Source organism: Prosopis cineraria, unplaced genomic scaffold (genome assembly GCF_029017545.1).
Source record: "Prosopis cineraria cultivar Desert tree isolate PC_DT_omini unplaced genomic scaffold, ASM2901754v1 PC11, whole genome shotgun sequence".
Classification (NCBI taxonomy): Eukaryota; Viridiplantae; Streptophyta; class Magnoliopsida; order Fabales; family Fabaceae; genus Prosopis; species Prosopis cineraria.
In genome coordinates, this window is record NW_026555342.1 from 9,713,507 (window position 1) to 9,733,055 (window position 19,549).

The 19,549-nt window shown below is 33.9% G+C and overlaps 3 protein-coding genes and 1 pseudogene across 5 annotated transcripts; 1 reads left to right on the top strand and 3 right to left on the bottom strand.

Annotated features, from left to right (window-relative positions):
- Positions 1-1,771: 1,771 nt before the first annotated feature.
- LOC129286072 (B3 domain-containing protein At3g06220-like) lies at positions 1,772-3,552 on the bottom strand. Its single transcript, XM_054922108.1, has 3 exons — positions 3,469-3,552; positions 2,905-3,316; positions 1,772-2,814 (listed from the first exon to the last, which is right to left on the bottom strand). The coding sequence occupies exons 1-3, from the start codon at positions 3,550-3,552 to the stop codon at positions 2,750-2,752; spliced, it is 561 nt and encodes a 186-aa protein (XP_054778083.1). The 3' UTR covers positions 1,772-2,749.
- Positions 3,553-6,480: 2,928 nt separating this feature from the next.
- On the bottom strand, positions 6,481-9,462 carry LOC129285260 (B3 domain-containing transcription factor VRN1). The gene is made up of 4 exons (XM_054920854.1): positions 9,232-9,462; positions 7,450-8,098; positions 7,158-7,357; positions 6,481-7,078 (listed from the first exon to the last, which is right to left on the bottom strand). Exons 1-4 carry the CDS (start codon positions 9,289-9,291, stop codon positions 6,719-6,721), a joined length of 1,269 nt encoding a protein of 422 aa, XP_054776829.1. The 5' UTR covers positions 9,292-9,462; the 3' UTR covers positions 6,481-6,718.
- A 3,797-nt stretch (positions 9,463-13,259) lies between these two features.
- On the top strand, positions 13,260-15,410 carry LOC129287158 (uncharacterized). 3 transcript variants are annotated; one of them, XM_054923331.1, is made up of 4 exons: positions 13,260-13,345; positions 13,856-14,220; positions 14,660-14,767; positions 14,993-15,410. In XM_054923331.1, the coding sequence occupies exons 2-4, from the start codon at positions 13,870-13,872 to the stop codon at positions 15,293-15,295; spliced, it is 762 nt and encodes a 253-aa protein (XP_054779306.1). In that variant the 5' UTR covers positions 13,260-13,345; positions 13,856-13,869; the 3' UTR covers positions 15,296-15,410. The 3 variants fall into 3 exon arrangements, with proteins under 3 accessions (XP_054779306.1, XP_054779305.1, XP_054779307.1); XM_054923330.1 differs by lacking the exon at positions 13,260-13,345 and adding an exon at positions 13,367-13,451; XM_054923332.1 differs by lacking the exon at positions 13,260-13,345 and adding an exon at positions 13,541-13,769.
- Positions 15,411-15,426: 16 nt separating this feature from the next.
- On the bottom strand, positions 15,427-18,699 carry LOC129287159 (uncharacterized; annotated as a pseudogene).
- Between the last annotated feature and the right edge of the window lie 850 nt (positions 18,700-19,549).

A 19,549-nucleotide genomic window follows, 5' to 3' on the forward strand; every position in this document is an offset into this window, starting at 1 on the left:
TGATATTGATGAAATTATTGATTGTAAAGGAATATGGTTATACTTCATAGTAATTTGGCTTCTCCTTCTCTTCTGATGTTAAGGGGTTAAGCATAAGAATTGTAATTGGATTGTTGTGGTATATTACACAAGTTATTTTTAGTCTATCAAGTATGATCTAGGGGTATTTATGAACTTATGGCACTTAGTAAAGAATTTAAATACCCAAGTGGAGTTTGAAAAGTAAAAAAAAAAAGTGAATTTGTAAATAAGAGTCCAATTATTGAATGAAAAATGTTATGATGGTGAAACTAATGCTATTAGCTAACATTTTAAAGAAGCTTTCTGTAAACACTTAGTTTACCTCAATCAGACACGAGATGAACAATTCGAGCATGTTAAAAGTTCATCCCAGGTGCTATCTTTTGACAATAACTATGCTGTCAAAAACTATGAAATGGACTGCGGCATATGGTGCTTATGCTGCAATGCATGGTATAATGAAGGCATATCACAAAGTATTGAGTGCAAGCCTTGGTGCCCCTTTAAATTTTATTGAAAAGCGATGTTTTTCCAACTATATTGCAAATGTTTGTAATAATTTGTCATCTTATGCTTCCGTATACTTAATTTACTCTAATTTATTGTTCATGAAAGTATATTTAAGTATTTTAAAAGTTTTAAAAACTTGAGATCTCATTTATATGGTTTTACAAACTTGGTTGGGTTAATCTCATAATTATCTTGATTTTGAAGTTGATTATGAATTATAAAGGGTGACTTTACAAATACTGTAAAGATCAAATTACAACAAGTTTAAATTCAAGGATTAAGTTACAATTAAGTAAAAACTATAAGAATTAAATGATTAATTTTTTTTCTATTTCATATTAAACTCCCAAATTATAAGGAATAATACTAAAAGATAATCAAATAATTTTCACTTAAAACTTCCAAATATCACATGATATAACCTCTATTTAAATTATTCAGGCAAAATAATTACATATCTCTTTTACCATTTATTTTCATAAGTTATTTAAAGTAATCTTTTAAAATAATTAAAAATATGTTTTTTATGTTTTGATTATTTTTAAAATCTCAAACAGATAAAAAAAAAATCTTGCAAAAGTAATTTGGCCAAAAAAAATTAATAATTTTTAAGAAAAAAGTTAAAGGAATCCATCATGAAGCTAGAACTCAGAAGTGTGTGTGTGTGTATTTAACACAAGTCAAGATACTTCCTCCTTTTATTTGTAAAACACATTTTAAAAAAAAAATTGGTCCAAAATGTAAGACATCTTATAATAATCAAATCACTTTTTTTTTTAACCTTTTTTTGATTAACATGAAAGCATTCAATTTAGTTGTATCATGTTTGTTTGTTTTTTTTTTTTATGAAGATAGATCCTTAATAAAAAAAAAGATCACAAGTTAGTCAAGTCTATTAAACATTCTTCTTTCATCATCCACTACCTTAATACAATAAGGTGAGGTTGATCAAAGTTAATATAACATATAAAATCATTCTGAGCATGACTGGCTAATAGATGAGTACAAGTGTTGGCCTTCCTAAACTTGTAATTCAAATGAATATTTCAAACCTAATAGAAACAAATGCTAGCTTAGTTGATAATTTCTCTACATGGGTGATAAATAATATCACTTCTAATAATCAGGTTAATGTAGTTATATAATGATTTAAAATCAAACAATGAAAAATGCATTTTCATGTTTTTATGATACCCAAAAAAGATAGTTTTTTTTAAAATATATGAAATGATTAAAAAAATTAAAAATAAAAATTATAACATATAAGGGCCCGGGAAATCATTAATTGATTCCCTAGGGCATAAACAGACACAGCCCCAAAAAAACACAACAGAGTTACAATGCAAGACTGTAAACAAAAAACAACCGAGCCCCAAAAAGGAAATAAACAGTAAAGACAGACACAATGAACACAACGGACATAAACGACAAAACAGAGAACACGATAACTCCTAGCAGGTCTTCAAGCAGAATCTGGACACCATTGAGCTTAATCGAAGTCAGAAGTATATAACTACATGTATTATATGAAACCGATAAATTTAGCTTCTCGCTTTGTTCATTTCTCAAGCTAAACTCTTCAAGCAAAACAGAGACTTGTATCAGATTCCCAACACAGGCTTGGAGTAATTTAGGTCTGAATCCCAACGATATGAACCAGTAACGTTTTTGTTTGTGCGTCGTCTTCCATCAGAAATTCACACAGGCAAATATCATTTTTGGTGATCCCGTTGCGTCTACAAAATTAAGACCATTTTCTGAGACAGGATCTACCATCTTTCCATTTGATTACTTTCCCTTCACATGTGCTTCTTTGTTGGCTCTGAACGCCTCCTTGTTCTGCTACCAACCTCTGATAATGACGCTTCTCTTGCAATCCATCTCTCGGAAGACGCTTCAATAGCAAAAAGCTCAGAAACTTCATTATTAAAAGCTATGAAATTTCATGTGGGCAAGTGTGAAATGTAAGGGAAAAGATCACAAAATTTCACCTTGCAACATCTTCGAAGGATTATTCGTTGCTAATCTTGTAATCTGAGGGAGAAGTCTGGTATGATACGATTGGGAATATACTGTGAACTCAAAAGTGAGCAAATATAGTGAAAGATGGTGAGAAGATAGAACTAGAAGAAAGAATATAAGATTATTAAATTCTGACCAGCTCGTTGCTCCTATTTCCTCCTAGTTTTGTTCCGAAGAAGGGATTGTCTGGCTGGATTTATAACTCTGCATCAATACCATATTCCTCGAGGCTAATTTGGTTAGCCTTAGAAGAAGAGCCCCCTGAAGCAAATAAACCAACAGGTAGGGTGAGTCATGCAAATTTTAACACAAGATTTGAATTAAAATTGGCTTTCGAAAATAAAGACTTACTGTGGCTGACACTAATTAGACTGAAGCGTTCCCTCCTCCTATTTCTGTTGTTGACTTGTTCATCCTTCTCTTTTTTCACATATGCACCCTCGTCATCATATTCCTCCTCCTCTGCCTCCTTTGCAGAATCATTTTCTCCATCTTCTTCCTCTGCATATGTCTCAATCATTTCAAGGCGATTTGTTTTGTATATTTTGAACTTGAATGTATTACTTCCATCAAATTGGAAGACGATGAAGCTTCCAACCTCCGATGAATTGTCCTGAATGAACTGCTTCCAACCATGGTAAAAATACATGCCACCGCTAATGTCACGGATCTTGACATGCCACACCATGCCCCTAGGACTCTTGAGGAGGGCTTTCTCTAACATCCTCCCACGTAAAGATTGGACAAAATCATTTGGGATACGCTGCGATGAATCAGAAGCAAGATATAAAAAAAAAGGATGTGATTTAATCATTTAAAAATGCAAGATAATAATCCATTGAAGAAGAAAATACAAGAGCCAAATATTCAAACTCAAAATATGAATTAGAGAAGCTATGGTAGCTCGAACCATACCATCCTTTCGGAGTTGAATTTAGGGAGGAACACATCAAAGAATTCAGGGTACTCCTGAACTCCTACGTTCTTTTGCTTATCCATCGAAGACAATATAACCAAAATTGCAAGTTGAGAGAAGTTTGATATAAAGTCTCTTCCAAGTCTTGATTCAGAAATCGAACTCTAATATTCTTTTTTGACCTGCAAAAGATACGTTCAAATGCCACATAGAACATGAAAAAGCCTGCAGCCAATCGTTTGGGAGTTTCTAACAGGAATGAGTATAAGGTCTAGAGAATAGCCATTTCGAGTTCAAGCTTTCAAGCTATTACTATATATACACAGTGCTGTAAATGGGTTTCATCAATGAAATGTGAAGCCATTATTTTACTGCATTTGCTCAAGTCTCTGTACCTTCATAACAGGAATGTTAAGAATATGTCGAAGTGGTAATTAATGCTTGGGGGTGGAAGAAAAGCACACATATTGTTGAAAAGATGAATTGCTCCTGGAACGCTGATGAAGGAAGGAAAACGAACTCAAGGTACTTGTAGTTCCCTTAATGATCTTACTGATCACTACAAGGAAGGTTGAATGAATATGGTTGGAAAAAGTAAAAATGTGAAAGAACACTTTCTGTCATGTTATTGCCCAGTTTCAACAAATATTTCACGGGAAGAGGAAGAATCAGAATGCTAATTCTTTCTACCAGGATTGCTTCAGACATATGCTGCAATGGATATTAAACTTCGCTGAATATGACATGGATCAATCTGAATAGTCCACTGACAGTAATTTACAGAAGAACCAAGTTTATATCACTCAAGACAGTTTGCAGGTTGTGATACAATTATGATTGGTGTTGTTAGGATTGTTTCCATCTTTTTCTCTGTCAATGTTTTTTGTAGCCCATGATAATCTGTCTTTACCCCGGATTCCCCTCACTCTGGTTCATATCCATGATAGAGTTGGTTCTGTGGTGAGCAATAATGGTGAGGCGAACTGTGCTGGTGTCCTAATTAAGGGGTAACCAGGGAGATTGGGTCTTTGGTTTTACAAGAAAGATTGGTCTTGTGCCTATTGTCATTTCAGAGATCCAAGCTGCCAACACTAGGATCAAATTATGCAGAAGAAATCAAGGGAATGTGGAAGTCTAAACTGACAGCGCAGAAACTATATATTCAGCTCCTAAACGCCCCTTTCAACGATAATCAACCCTTCCAGAGACAAGGTGCTCTCATTAACTGATTCAGTTATTTCTTCAAATTTTTGTCGGTGCTAATATCTTACCTAGAAATGCTCATGTAAATGATCAGGATTTTTGATATTATGATCATCCACCACCCCCTTATTGCTCTAAGGTGGTTGATGATGATAGGCTTGGATAAGACTAGGTGTTATCTGATTATGAAATGGGCTCCCAGTTCTGACACAAAAAAGTGACGAAGAAGAAGAAGAAGGTGTCGAAGCTATATATTACGGAGATGAGAAAACTCCATATTTTGGAGTTGCTCTCTTCGCTTCACCTTCATATATATAACTTGCATTGGATTAACTCCTCTACTGAAACAAGCAGTATGAAGTTTGAACTGAATCAAGAGAGTACAATACGTTACAGAGAAAAGTAGAGGTCACACCAAGAGAAGAAGGATGAAGCTGATGCAGGGAGAGAGCAAGAAGCAGAAGTTGTACTGAATAAGATTCTAGGAAACAAACATCTAACAAGAGTAGTTTTTTGACATGTTAAAATAGTTTCCTTGGTGATAAGAGAACAATTTGTCGTTCTGAACTTCTAATCCTTTTCTTTTTTTGGCAAATCTGACTTTTTATTCCTTCGTTTGTTGTTGATGGTTGATGACAATTGAGAAATGAGAAAAGGAAAGCGAGAATTTTGGAAAATCTGACTTTTTATTCCTTCGTTTGTTGTTGATGGTTGATGATAATTGAGAAATGAGAAAAGGTAAGCAAGAAGGCCATACATGGAAGAAGTCACATTATTAGATCCATATTTGTGCTGCAAGACTCTGGCGTGTATGGCTTGAATATGCCACGTTTGTTGCATGAAAATGACAATTTTTTTCTGCGCTCAGTTTCAACTTTCTTCCCATTCCACTTACCTGCAACTTGTTATTACCTTTCCCTATAATATAGTCAGCATTTTTAGGTCACTCCACTTAAAGCCATCGAATCCCAATTATAGTACCTACTGCACATAGCTTATTAATTGACGCATGTGCATGCGTGTTTGTATATTAATCTTATAAATATGTCACATATTTACAAAATAGAATGCATGTTTTATTAATTTATAAAAAATAATTATTTTATTGATTAATGTTAAAACTATATGAGAATTGAGTAATTATACATATCTTAATATTTTCATATTATTTAATTTATACGTGATATTGATCAAAATTACTTTCAATGTATCACATTTTTTAGAGTTTGAAATTTCTTTGACGGGTCAACCATAGGTCAAAGAATATAATTATTTTTATAAATTTTAATATTTATATTTACGAGTCAAACATGTGACTTTTACAAATCCTAACCTATTGATCCTTGCAGAGTCTAATTAGTGATTTATGAACTTTGGAACCATAAAGACCAAATTAAAAGTTGACATACACTAGCGTCGAGCCTAAATTCTAAGTTTCTAACCTCCCCAACATAATTGAACAATACATCGCATTTTCAGCATATGTCTTCAGTTTATCTTTCAAGTGTCAAGTTATAAAGCTTAATTCATATAAATATTTATATAGAGGAAGCACTGACAATAAAAATTACTAGAAACTCGCATGCACGCAAGTTTTCCTCATTCCTTGTTCTTTTTAGGTTCTTCGGACTTGTCCCCTGGTGCCAAGAGACAAAGCAATAAAGAATAGGAGAAAAAGCCTATTTTTCTCACAAATTTCGTGGAAGCTAATAAGCCGAGATAATCTTGAGAGGCCAACAGAAAAAATAATCTCAAGCTTCTCAACAGGCAGCAGGTGTGAAGAAGCTACCACCATCATGTAAACTGGGTGAACCAAAGCCAAGATCATTATGATATGAGACAGCAATAGCAGCATCTTGACACAGTTTCTCATCAACCTATTTACATCACAAGTCTCGAAGAGGACAAGAAAATATCATCTTTCCAAACTACAACAACTACACTCCACTAAAGTGAACCTAAAGTGTTTATGGACATGAAAAGCATCTGATCACGCAGAAGCAAGATCGAATGAGTACAATCAGGCTATCAGAAATTAAACCACTGCTAGTTCCTAATCAGTTTGGCTGGGATGATGTTTTGCTGCATAGGAGCATTCAACAGTTTAGTTGGGCTCACGTTTCGGTGTTGATGCATAGGAGGGGGGCTCATCACTCCTGCATCCTCAGTGACACGAAATATAGTAACTTTCAACACTACTTCCTTCATTCTAAGAAGTTCAAAAACACAGACGTCGCCTTCGCCTAAATTATTTTCCAGCGAAAATTCAAACCACCCTTGGCTTAACTTTGCTCTCCCTCCTCTGTAAAGGCAGCGAACAGGCCACTGTTTTCCATCAGAGATTTGGAGTTTAATGAATCCTGAAACCCCATTCAAATGCTTTTCTGCAAAACAGGATGGCAAATACTGCAAAACAGATGGGGAGTTTAGTATCATAAATTCAAGAAAAATAAACATGTTAGTTCTGTTGAGTCCAATGGCTAACCATTATGCATCCCCTATACAAATAGGAGGGTCGCAGGACAACCCGACAGAAAGGATTATCCGGTTCAAATGCTTTTGCTGAATTAATTGCCCTTTCTCTTTCTTCAGCTGTCACAGTTCTTTTTCTTGCAGAAGCACTTTCATAAAATCTATAGCGTATTTCCACCTCTTCTTCATGTTGAGCTGAGGATGCTTGCCCATCTGCAGTCCCAAATATTGGAATAATGAGTAAAATTAATTCCTAGATGCCCAGATAATGGAAAAGGTGAGAAAAAAGTGTAAAACAAGCTTACTAGGATCCATTTTCCGCTTCTTTCTTATAGTTTTTTTAACTCTTTGCATTTCCTCATTAGAGAAACGCAACTTTAGCTCTTCAGTAGACTTTTTGAATTCAACTGCATTAAACTGAACACCTATATTTCTGCTTGACTGATTGTCTTGAGAATTGGCACCTTTAGGAGAAAAGGAATTCCCCCCATCTCCCCAGTTTATGGAGTTGAGTTTAGATCCATGGAACAAATTCTGTAATGCTGGAGCTCCAGGAAAAGCCTTGTTCTGCATTGCATCAGGAGTAAGGGATGAAGGCGATGAATCTAAGAATGCAATGGAGTCTTCATCTTCAATATCATCAAAATTAAGATGTTGATTTGCAAAGAAAGGCCCTTCATTACTGCTTCGTGCGTTTGATTGGTAATTTATCTCGCAAGTAGCCAAATTGAAAATATGAACATTGAATGATGATTTCCCTTCATATCTGAATACCAACAGGTAACCAACACCAATGGAGTAGCGTTGAACAAATTCCTGCCAGCCATCAAGGAACCAAAATTTGTTGCCCAATTTTTGTAAGCCTACTCGCCACACACTGCCATCAGGAACAGTAAGGGTAGCCACAGAAGAAAGCTCACACCCAAATTTTCTCAGAAAATTATCTGGAATAGTCTGCAGTTAAAAATTCTAGTTAGGTTCCAATTATTGGTAGATATTTGTGATAAAAAAAAAAAAGATTATTGGTATAAAAATTCTCCAAAGAAAAAGAAACCATAGGCATGCCTCAAGGTAACTTTCAAGCAACAATGAAATGCTTAAAAATTTATTGATTTAAAGGCTTCATGATTAAAAAAAAAAAATCCTTTCAAAAGGTCTTCAAAGTATGCCAATATCAGAATAACAGCATGTTTCAAACACAAGAACAGTCACACAACTGTGACTAATGAAACTCAAATAGCAGATACATAGAGAGACAGGACTCCCAAATGACTTCATTTGTTATTTTTAATATAAATATCTACGTAAGCACCTAATCCCTATTCAGAAGTGCGTCTTTTTTACTTTAAATGATGTTGCGATCCTTGAACTTCTCTCCAAAACACAACTGAACTCGTGAAATTCTGAGCTGTTGAAAGCGGTTTTGAGTACAGAGGCAGAATTCTGCCTCAAACAGACACTGCGTCATATTAATAGTTTAATAATTCCCCAAAACAGCAGTACAGAAATTATTTTTCAAAGCTACACAGATATGCCCTAGAATCTATGTTTTCTTGCACAACTCCACAAATAGGTAGAAGGTTTTCACCACCGAGGAATATGAAGCACTAGAATATTCATGTGCTTATATCTGCACAACGTTCACCGAGAGAAAAAGCAATAGAGCCACTTAACAATCGAGCACAATCAGAAACCCTCTTCAAAATCCTTAAAATTTAACCATCAAAAACATCTCAATTTTACTTTCAATCCAATTCACTGGACATACATTCCTCTCGGCAGCAGTAATTTTTAGAAAGTACTTCCCTTCATCAAGAATCTTATTTCAGCAAACCACTAACAAGAATTACAACACAAGTGTACAGAGAGGGCATCAAAACTTTGTGAAAGGGGTTTCAAGTTTTGAGGTAGAGGAGGTAGAGAGCAGAGGCAAGACCCAGAACCAATACCATACCCTTTCACAAGCTCTTGACAAATTTGTTCCAATCCACAAAAAAAATAGCTACTAGAAACGTCAAAATAAATTCCGAAAAAACAGAATAACCAGGAAGCTAGAAAGGGCGAGAAAAGAAGACAAATTCAGGTACCAGCTGCCGGGATTGGAGAGTGGAGGGACAAATCAGCTTGTGAAAACAAGGTCGAGGCATTCTCCGAGTGTTTGGAAAGCCGGAAAAACGAAGATTCAAAGCATTTGAAATCCCTTCTTCTTCAAACCTTTGGGGTTTGCAGAGAGCAGAATTTCCAAAGCTTTCGGATCTACTTCAGCCCTCTTCTCCTCCACGCCCTCATCTCTGCTTTTGAGTCAAACAAATAGCAATTTTTTAAACTTTTAAAAAACCTCTACTTGACCTAGTTAAGAATGCTTTCGACTCGTCCGAGTTCATGACTCGGTGAGTCGCCCCCTTCCTCGGAGCAGGTTGATTTCATCCTTTAAAAAAAGAAGACAAAAAAAAATTGTGAATAAAAATTTAGTGAGGAACTGTTTAAAACTCAAAAATTTTATCTTTACAAATTTTTAAATTTTTGATAATAAATTTTTTGTATACCAATAATAAATTTCGTAAACTCATCATACTTTTCTATTCTTAAAACTTTAATTCATATTTTTTTGGATATAAGAATTTTTTGGGCTAGTGGACTAATTTGTCCATAAAAAAATTAACACTTACAAGTCGATTCATTTTTAAATTTAATTTATTCAAAAATTAATGTGATTTTTGCAGGATGATATAGAAGACTTCAACTTTTGTTATCCAATAAAGATTTAACTTTAGAATGTATTCTATTAATTTAAAATAAAACTAAACTACAAGGATAATATCATTTCCGAAAACTGTAAATGATATTAAAGTGGTCTGATTAAAATGGATTTTTGTGTTCATTTTTGGTGTAATTTTAGCTTTGCACGTTAATCGCTGTAACAGGAAATGAAGGCCGAAGAGATTCCACAGAGGAAATGAGCCTATTAAAGAAAAAGACGACAAGAAATGACCAAAACAAGACCGCATTCTTGTTGGAAAACACATCTTATCACAAACTCTTTTCAATTCGTTGAATTTTAGGAAACTTTTTATCAAGAAGAAACTATTCTTTTTTTTTTTTTCTTTTCCTTCATGCCATTAGATTAGATTTGGCCTCAGCATAAAACTACGAATGATTACGGAAAAAAAAAAATCATCGCCAGAAATATACGACATTGACCCTTTTTCATTATATTTTTTTAATTTTAATTGTAATAATGAATTCTCTTTTTAAGAGAAATCAAATTATTTTATTTTGTTTTTGGAAGTAATCTCTTCTAGGATTGAGTAAAAATTGTAAATTTACTGTCCAAAATAGTATTTATCTGAACAAATAGACGAGGGCAGCAAAAATTTGAATCCATTGGCATTGGTAGTCAAGTTAACGTGATGAAAAAAAATAAAAATCATGATAAAAAAAGGCAGCTCCTTCCTTTATTCCTTGATTCCGTCCTTCTTTTTCTTTAATTTTTTTCTTTACTCTAAAATAGTCTTAGAAAACAAAACAAAACCATTTTTATAAGTAAAAGCCCCCGGATTTTATCTCGCTTGTAATCGATGATTGTTGGTATCTGCTTTTTAAAATGAAAAAAACTATTCCCAACATTTTCAAAAATCAATCCTCAACTCCCACAAAAATAAACATAATTATGACAAGTGGATCCTCTTTATGTGCATCCATGAACGGTGCCATTTATTTCTTAGAATTCATGTAACTCCACCCAATCTGCTGGTATGTAACTTTTTCACACCTTTCCATCCTAAGATAACATGTGCTGGACCACACAAAGTTTTAATTATATATTCTAGAACTTCCATCAAAATTATAACTCTTCTGCCCGTTAAAAGATTACTTCTTTTTTTTTTAATGTTTGTGTGTGTTAGTGTTAATTTAATTTTAATTTTTTGCTAAGATAATTTATATGAAAGTAATATAGATATTTAAATAAGTATTGCATCCAGATAAACGTAAATTAAAATAACTCATTTTGTCTTTATAAACAAAAATACTTTAAAATTTTGTTTTCAAAATATCACTACCCATAATTCACGGCTAATTTCTAGTTTTGACTGTAAGAAGAAGAAGACGACAGAAAAGAAAATTGATTTAAAAAAAAGTGAAAAAGATTAAATATGGAAAAATTTGTTTCAGTATGGGAGTTTTCTTTTTTTAATTTGCAGGGGATGCTTCCCTATTGTGTCTTGGAGTGTGAGATATGAAAACGTTAACAAATTGAACAACTGACAATTGCTCTGAAAACGAAAAGGACGTACATGGATTTAAACATTCACTAAAATCATTTTTCTTTTGGCCGAGCACTGCAATCTTTGGATAATTAGCCACTCTTGTATTGTAGAATCGTGCGAGGATGTAAAAAACTTTACCAATAAAACATTCGAATTATATCAAAAGAAGAAGAAGAAAACATTTGAATGAATTATTAATATATTATCAATATAGAATATAAAATTTATAATAAATCATTTTCTTCAAGATTTGCAAAATAACGTGACCGTGTTATATAAAAATATTATATATATTATAATTTATACCAATTCAGTCTAAATTTGTATTATATATATCTTTTTTCAATCTATCTTTTCTCTCTAAAATAGTGTTGGCTGTATGGACATAAACAGCGAGCTGCTTGAGTCATGCCTGGAAGGTCATTATACTTAAGAACTATTCTGGCACATTAGAACGATGGATCAGCAATTTTTTAAGATTAAACAAGCACTTCCGCACAATGCAAAGACAAGAATAGCAACACTACCGAAAAACTCAGACGAAGAATAGGAATCTGAGGGGGAGAAAAATGTCTTGAAAGCTCAAGAGACTGACAAATTGTTCAATCTGAATACATGCCTATATATAGGCCAGATCTTGGACTCGAACATTGGGCATTCAACCATTGAAATAAAGGTTCAGTTACACACTCATAAAGCAACATAATATCTTGGTTACACAAAAATAAAACATGTTTAAGCATCTGTTTGAAAACATTAGGGGGTTACATGGACGTAAAACACATTTAATTTCTTGTCTGGAAATGTTAGGGGGACAAATATGTTTAGGACATTAATCATCCATTTCAAAATCTGGTTAATGGCCAAAAAACGTTTACGGTTTGATTTTAAGCTCCATATAGCCAAAAAATGATATTTTTCAATAAGTTCATGTAAACAAATAATTATTTATTTTTATAAAATTAATTCGGTAAAAAAAACTCAGTGCCTCTTGAACTCGTACACAGGGGAGGCGAATTGGTTGATTTCAATTGCAATTGTCCTAAGTTGGCTTATATCGTGCGTGTGAGCTTACTTTTTCTCTAAGCTCATTTTACTAACTTACTTCATTCCTTAATATCTATACATTAAAAAAGTTCTTCATTTAAATAATGTGAGACTTTTGACACACACACACAACAAATAGAACACATGGTTTGGATTTAAACGTTCTCTAAAAGCAGTGTTGATTGTGAACACATTAAAGCTTTCATCGCATCAAAAGCCGAACACAAGGTGGTTTCTGCTATAAATGTTCAAGATGTTATAAAGCATGTATACGGATGTTGCAAAACAAGACTCCGAGAACATAAGCAACTTAATATAAGTTTTGTCCATACTTTTAACTTCTAATTTTTGTATCGCTTCACATATAATGAATGAGGGGTCACCTGTATATGGTACCATGATGTTCGCACATGCATGAGACATGACAGCACCTAAAATCCTAAATGCAGCAACCCCGCCTCTTAGTGTATGTTAACACTGCACTATTGAAAATCTTGAAAATATATTCAATCAAATCTTTTAAATTGTTATATCATTTATTTAACTTTTTTAAATGATTGGGGTTAATCTATACCTATACACTTTGTTATAATTACCCTGGGATGGGTACCATAGTTCTACAATACCCGTCCAGTTATTTTTTAAAAAAATTTTATAAAGTAAATTTCTTAAATTTCAACATAATAAATTAAAGTGTGAACCCCAAATGAAAAGAGCGAGTGTTATACTCGCTCTTTTTTTATAAAAAAAAAAAAAAGAGTGGCAGATATGGATATGTACGGTTTTTTAAATTGTTTCTTGAGAAAAATGTCACATCTCAATGTCAGATCCAAATCTCCAGTTGACATCTTGAAAACTCCTATATAGGCATTTCTGGGAAACAAAGGTTAATGTCCCCATAGTTATAGATGCATCATTGGTGTTTTATCTTTTCGCCTTTTTTAGATCGCAAGCACACCTTGCATCAATGCAATTCTCTTTTATATGTACATGTAAATAACTGTTCTCTCAGATTCAAATCCCTTCAAAGTCCTCTAGCTTCCCATTTATGCTGATGGAGATTATTTCAAACTGCGCATTTTCAATCGTTATTTTCATATCAGTTTACTACTTAACATATTTTAAACGTATCGTGCAAATCCTCATCCCACGCACGTTAGGCTTTTCTTAATCGTGTTAGGGGATTTCTGCAAATCAGGATTTAACATCTTTTCGCTCTTCAATATTGTTTTAATAGTCACCCGAATCGTGCTTGCTCGTCCATCATTTGACCGACAAATTTAAATAATATATTATTAATAATCACATAGGTATCCAATTTTCTTGCACGCATACATATACAACTACGTATGTCTTTTCCTCTGATTCTTCGCATTGATTCTGACATTCTGTACAGAAAAGAAAAGGACCATGAGGGCGACAAGGGAAGTAGGGTCTGGGACAAGAACGATGATTATTAAGGTGGTTGTGACAATGACGATGATGTTTGGTGCAGATGGGTTGGGTGCAAATTTCTTTGGCTCGGACACAAACGAGGTGTACAGTCCATGCGAGGATGCTAAAGTGCAGAAAAGAGATGGTTTTACGTTTGGAATAGCATTTTCAGAGAAAGATTCGTTCTACGAGAATCAAGGTGGCCCACAGCTTTCACCTTGTGATCGTCGTCTTGATCTCTCCAATAAAGGTGCACAGCTCGCCTTGTTCAGACCAATGGTGGATGAGATGTCCTTGCTTACCATTAATACCACCACATTAGACCCGGTATCGTTCTTACTTCAACTTTTGAGTCAATAATCAGATCGATCAAGCGATCTAAGAGTTTGATTTTCTAGCTTCCCATTTTATTTGTTTACTCATTTCACAGTCCTACTCCCATCATTTTAGTTTTCACTTTTCATGTTTAACAAGTATATATTGAATTGCAAATTTTGAAACATCTGTCCAGTTGCAAGTTTGAACATTGATTAGTAGAATGATGATGATCGACTGGTAAATGAAGCAAATACAATCATTAAACTGTGAACATCATAGCAAGAATTCTGTTGCAATCATTAAACTTGAATTTAAGCTGGTGTCAATTCAAGCTCCCTTTTTCAACCATTTATTCATATTTCTAATTCTCCTGAACTCTTGTGCAAGTTATTGGATGTGTGGTGTTTATAGAACTGAGTAGTAAATTGGTTTTTTGTGAGCTGATCAGGTCCAATCTGGGGGATATATGGTCGCCTTTGCTGGGCAAAAATATGCAGCTAGGTCACCACCAATCAAGTTTGCTGACCAAACTCACACAATTACTAGTCTCACTTTGGTAAACACATTTCGCGTTGCTCTCTCGTTTCTCACTTTTCTACAAAATTTAGGCACATTTTTCAATTTTCATAATGTGATTTGGATCCTTCAAAAACATAAAACACTCGGGCAAAATTTTATAAACATCTACGATCATTTTATCACATTACACTTGGACTTTATCCTTTTAAAGGTGATCTCTGAGGGAATCTGACATCGAATGTGGGTTTGATTTGATTCTCAGATTCTTGAATTTGGAGAGGGAACACTACAGAATTTGTATTGGAAAAGCTTCGGGTGCGATAAATGCGCAGGAGACAACGTTTGCCTAAACAATCAAGACTGTGCAGTGCCAAATTCAAAGTGTCACAACAATGGTGGGAGTGGGTGCAACATAGGCATACAGCTCGCATTCTCAGGGACAGACAGGAGCCTCAATGTGCTCAATTCTTGGTACGAGGTTGACAAGCTACGCCAGTATTCTCTCTATGGCCTTTTCTCGGATCTCAAGAATTCCATCATCACCCCCTATGAGGACCTTTTCTAACTCTATTTTTGTGCATATCAATAAGCAAGAGACACTGTCAATGTAATGGTATTGTGAATGGATGAAGATTTTTAAGACTTGATCTATACAGAGAAAAAAAAATTGATAGATTCAATTTCATGTCACCATTTTTAAGGGCTAAATCAGACATCATCAAGTAGAAAACAAAACGTCCAGTGTTTTTGCCGGGGAAGACGTTACAAAACAGAAGCTGCTCCACAGGGAAACATGTTAACTGAGCAAGTGTTCAATTGAAATTTTCCACTGTTCATGGCAGAAGATCAACCTCGTTTTCACAAAAGGGGGGGGGCAAACTTCATGTCAATCTCAGTAAAAACTAGGAAAATATAGACCTTAACCACTAATGAGCTGCTCAATTTCCATTGGCATCCATCTCATCACCTGTCCAAGTCCTCAACAACCATGACACCAGGGCCCTCTTCGTGTGAATTAGTCTCCTCTATTGCAGGGCTCCTGATCTTTTGAGTGATAAGTTTGGACGAGATAGTGTGCCACAGATTTGAATCCTAGTTCTGACACCTTTTAAGTAAAATTCAAAGGACAAGGCAGGAAAATATCAGTTCCAGAAGCTGGCCTCGCAATGTCATGCGGGCTGAGGCTCGTATAAACAGAAACAAGAATAACACTTGCGGAGGTCGGTGTAATTTATGTCTTTATTCAACTCTTTGAAGAAGATTGAGCACAAGATGGAAAGAAGGAACCTCAATTCTTGCAGGAGCAGAAAGTATCAAACATGCAGATCTTCCAACATAACAAGGTTTAAAAAAAAACTAACCTTTCTGTACAGATTACCAGTGGGCATCCAACCCTTAGCTCTACGGCAACGACTACAATTGCAAATTCCCCGACAAGCCGGACATATCCATTTGCGATTCTCGTTTGCTTCTAAAACATTTTCTCCATATCTATACAGCATTACGAAAATTTATTATAATGCCTAGCATCAATCTTCACAGAATCACATTAAATGAGACAGGGCTATATAATTCGCTCTCCTGATTTCAAGATGGAATCGAAGGCTTTAGAACAACCAACAATATAAGTATAGTTCTGTTGAAAGAAAGAAAGAAAAGCTGCTTTCTCCATCTCATCTCAGATAGCTAGAAAATGTTACCTTGTGTACAAGCAATCTCCACAAAGCTGTCCTTGGGGTAACTCGCATTTGCCACAATAGGTATGCAGACTAAGAGTTTTCTGCCTGCAAGGAAGAAATGATTTCCTCAATTCAACAAGCTCAAGGAAAAGCTGGTGTGCCAACTTTATAAATTAACTACAAAAAACTAGTAGATCTGAGTCTTTAATAGAAAAGCATGCATAAAATCATTTTGTCTAAGATCAACCAATACAAACATAACAGAGATGCATCGGCACAATGCAAGTGTCTTCTTCGAATAACAAAAGAATCTAAGCTCTGGTTTCAACATTAGGCATGTCATGTTAAAAACTTAAAATAGAAAGAATCCTGCAACGTGACGTGAAAGGCATATTTAGGGAGCATTATAAACTTATAAAACAAAATTACCTGCATTGATGGCACGTCTGCCCTTTGATCGGATCATAAAGACGATTCCCATCATCATCATATCCATCGACATACAATTCCCATTCAATTTTACAATCCCCTAGAAGCTTTTCTTGCTCTTCAGTGTAAACTTCTGGATTTGTACCTTCCGGTATGCAAATCTCTAAATTTTTGGAGGAGTCACGCTTCTCACGGCCTTCAAAATACTTTATTGGTCCCATGGTCTGTATTCTAAAATTTCATGAAATATGGAAATCTGATTACCATATCTCTCGAAGTTTAAACAAAAAAATCAATCATTTCAGGAATACTGACCACAAATGCATTATAAATCTCTGAAAAATTTTAGAAAATATATTAAAAATAATAAAATTCACGACCTTAATACTTTATTGGTCCTAAGGTCTGTATTCTAAAATTCCATGAAATATGGAAATCTGATTACCGTATCTCTCGAAGTTTAAACAAAAAAATCAATCATTTCAGGAATACTGACCACAAATGCATTATAAATCTCTGAAAAATTTTAGAAAATATATTAAAAATAATAAAATTCACGACCTTAATACTTTATTGGTCCTAAGGTCTGTATTCTAAAATTCCATGAAATATGGAAATCTGATTACCGTATCTCTCGAAGTTTAAACAAAAAAATCAATCATTTCAGGAATACTGACCACAAATGCATTATAAATCTCTGGAAAATTTTAGAAAATATATTAAAAATAATAAAATTCACGACCTTCATAATCTCGCAGAAGTTTGGGGATTTTTCTTTTCTTCCATAAAAAATTCAGGTATATAGGATATGAAGAATTCAAGACTTATGTATAATACTACATACTCAATTTTCAAATAAGCTTTCTACTACTTAATAGATTAGAAAATTCACGTACCAGTCACCAAGAGAAATGCCAGTACAATGAATGAGGGTGACAAGACGAGCAAGCAATATTTCTATCCCATCTCAGATATATACCAAATGAACCGCAACAGAAATAACAAGCAAAAGTGGATTAGTTATTCTCCAGCATTCTTTTCGTACAATTACCGTCAATTTTAACCAAAAACAAAGCACACAATCAGGGGAGTGCGGGTTGCGTAGAAGAACGTCTCGAGAATATTGGTTTTTCCGGTATGTATAAATTTTCATAAAAAACTTTTCAAGTACTTAATGAATACTCACTAATCGCCAGCCTTCGAAACATCGACACTTGAACAATAGAACCGTATACAAACAAGCCTACAAATGTTATATCTCGTAGTATGCCAGTACCACCATCGCATGTAGTAAGCAGAGAAATGTTTTCATCCTATCTGAGATAAGAAAAACAAATCAATCGCACCAGAGAAAACAAGCAGAAGTAATGTCCACAAAATAGAGATAACAACCAGAAGTGAAGTTGTTCTCAGCAATTTTCTCATATCCAGATGAAAATTATCTTCTATTTTAACCAATACGTAAGGCAGGAAAAACTTATTAATACAAGAAAATGTGTACGAGACGAGGAGTAAAAGTATACCTAGAAGATCGCCGCGGGGGGATGTTAGGAGCTAAAGCATACAGCGTCGTCTTCCTAGGGTGAGGGGATTTCTTCTGTCGCGAAGTTTTAGGCTTCTTGAGTTTCAGAGATAGGTCGAACAAGCCTAACTTCCGCAGCCTCCCTTGGTTCTCCTTGATCCGTTGGTCCCTAATCTGTTCATAATGCGAAAAGCCTTCTCCATTTCTCATCCTTTTAGCTGATTCGTTTTCAGAGTCGGTCTCTTCAGGTGATTCTCCGGCGTTTTTTCTCCGGTGAACCATAGTCAGAATTCAGAAAGAGGAAGGTGAAAGGTGGCTGGAATATGCAGAAGCAGAAGATGAAAGGCTCAGGTGTCTTGGCGAATGGCGAGGAGTGGGAAAGCGCGGGAATTGTAGAGTTCACTTTCTCGGGAATCGGAGCGAGGCAAGTCAAACTGGCTATTGACTAATGAGAGTAACACACGTAGGTATCAAAAAATAAATAAATAAATGAGGCAAGACAAATATGTAATCTTAGGAAGGACATCATCCATGAGAAGTGTTGATCATGAAAATTATTTTAAATTTTTTTAAAAAAATATATCTGAATAATTTTTAAATATTAATAAAATTTAATAATTATAATTAAAATTCTCCACTCACTGAAATCAAATGCAAATTGATATTAATATTGTGAGTATCTTAAATTTTCTTATCAAGTTGGCGTCAGATATAGACATGAAATTGCTTTCTGATGTATCCCAAAAAAAAAAAAAAGATATATGAGAGAATATTAAATTATAACTTTACCATTTTATTATGCTGTATACTCAAACTTAATTCAACTATATATATGATTGCATAAAAATATTTGACATGCATTATATAACTATTTTCTTCATTTAAAAATATAAAATATTTTTAAAAAAATTTAATATTATAAAATGTAATGTACTTATAATTTTTTGAAGTGTAATCATTATTTTTTTTAAAATATTTTTATTAATAAATAATTTTATATTTATTATAAGATATTTAATAAAATTAAATATAAAAAATATGATTAATTTAAAAATACAGAACTATTTTATTAAAAGGTAAGATTTAATTAAAAATATTTTATATTTTTTAATGAAAAAAATGTCATTTAACTCAATTTTTATTCATTTCTAATTTAATATATATATATATATATATATATTTGCAATCA

Excerpts from the sequence above, each read along its gene's own strand:
- LOC129287158 (XM_054923331.1), top strand. The coding sequence starts at position 13,870 with ATGAGGGCGACAAGGGAAGTAGGGTCTGGGACAAGAACGATGATTATT. Across the intron at positions 14,221-14,659 it reads ATACCACCACATTAGACCCG|GTCCAATCTGGGGGATATAT; the intron begins GTATCGTTCTTA and ends TGAGCTGATCAG. Across the intron at positions 14,768-14,992 it reads CAATTACTAGTCTCACTTTG|ATTCTTGAATTTGGAGAGGG; the intron begins GTAAACACATTT and ends TTTGATTCTCAG.
- LOC129285260 (XM_054920854.1), bottom strand. The coding sequence starts at position 9,291 with ATGCCTCGACCTTGTTTTCACAAGCTGATTTGTCCCTCCACTCTCCAA. Across the intron at positions 8,099-9,231 it reads CTCTCCAATCCCGGCAGCTG|ACTATTCCAGATAATTTTCT; the intron begins GTACCTGAATTT and ends TTTTAACTGCAG. Across the intron at positions 7,079-7,157 it reads TGTATAGGGGATGCATAATG|TATTTGCCATCCTGTTTTGC; the intron begins GTTAGCCATTGG and ends TCTGTTTTGCAG.
- LOC129286072 (XM_054922108.1), bottom strand. The coding sequence starts at position 3,552 with ATGGATAAGCAAAAGAACGTAGGAGTTCAGGAGTACCCTGAATTCTTT. Across the intron at positions 3,317-3,468 it reads AATTCAACTCCGAAAGGATG|CGTATCCCAAATGATTTTGT; the intron begins GTATGGTTCGAG and ends GATTCATCGCAG. Across the intron at positions 2,815-2,904 it reads TCTAATTAGTGTCAGCCACA|GGGGCTCTTCTTCTAAGGCT; the intron begins GTAAGTCTTTAT and ends TATTTGCTTCAG.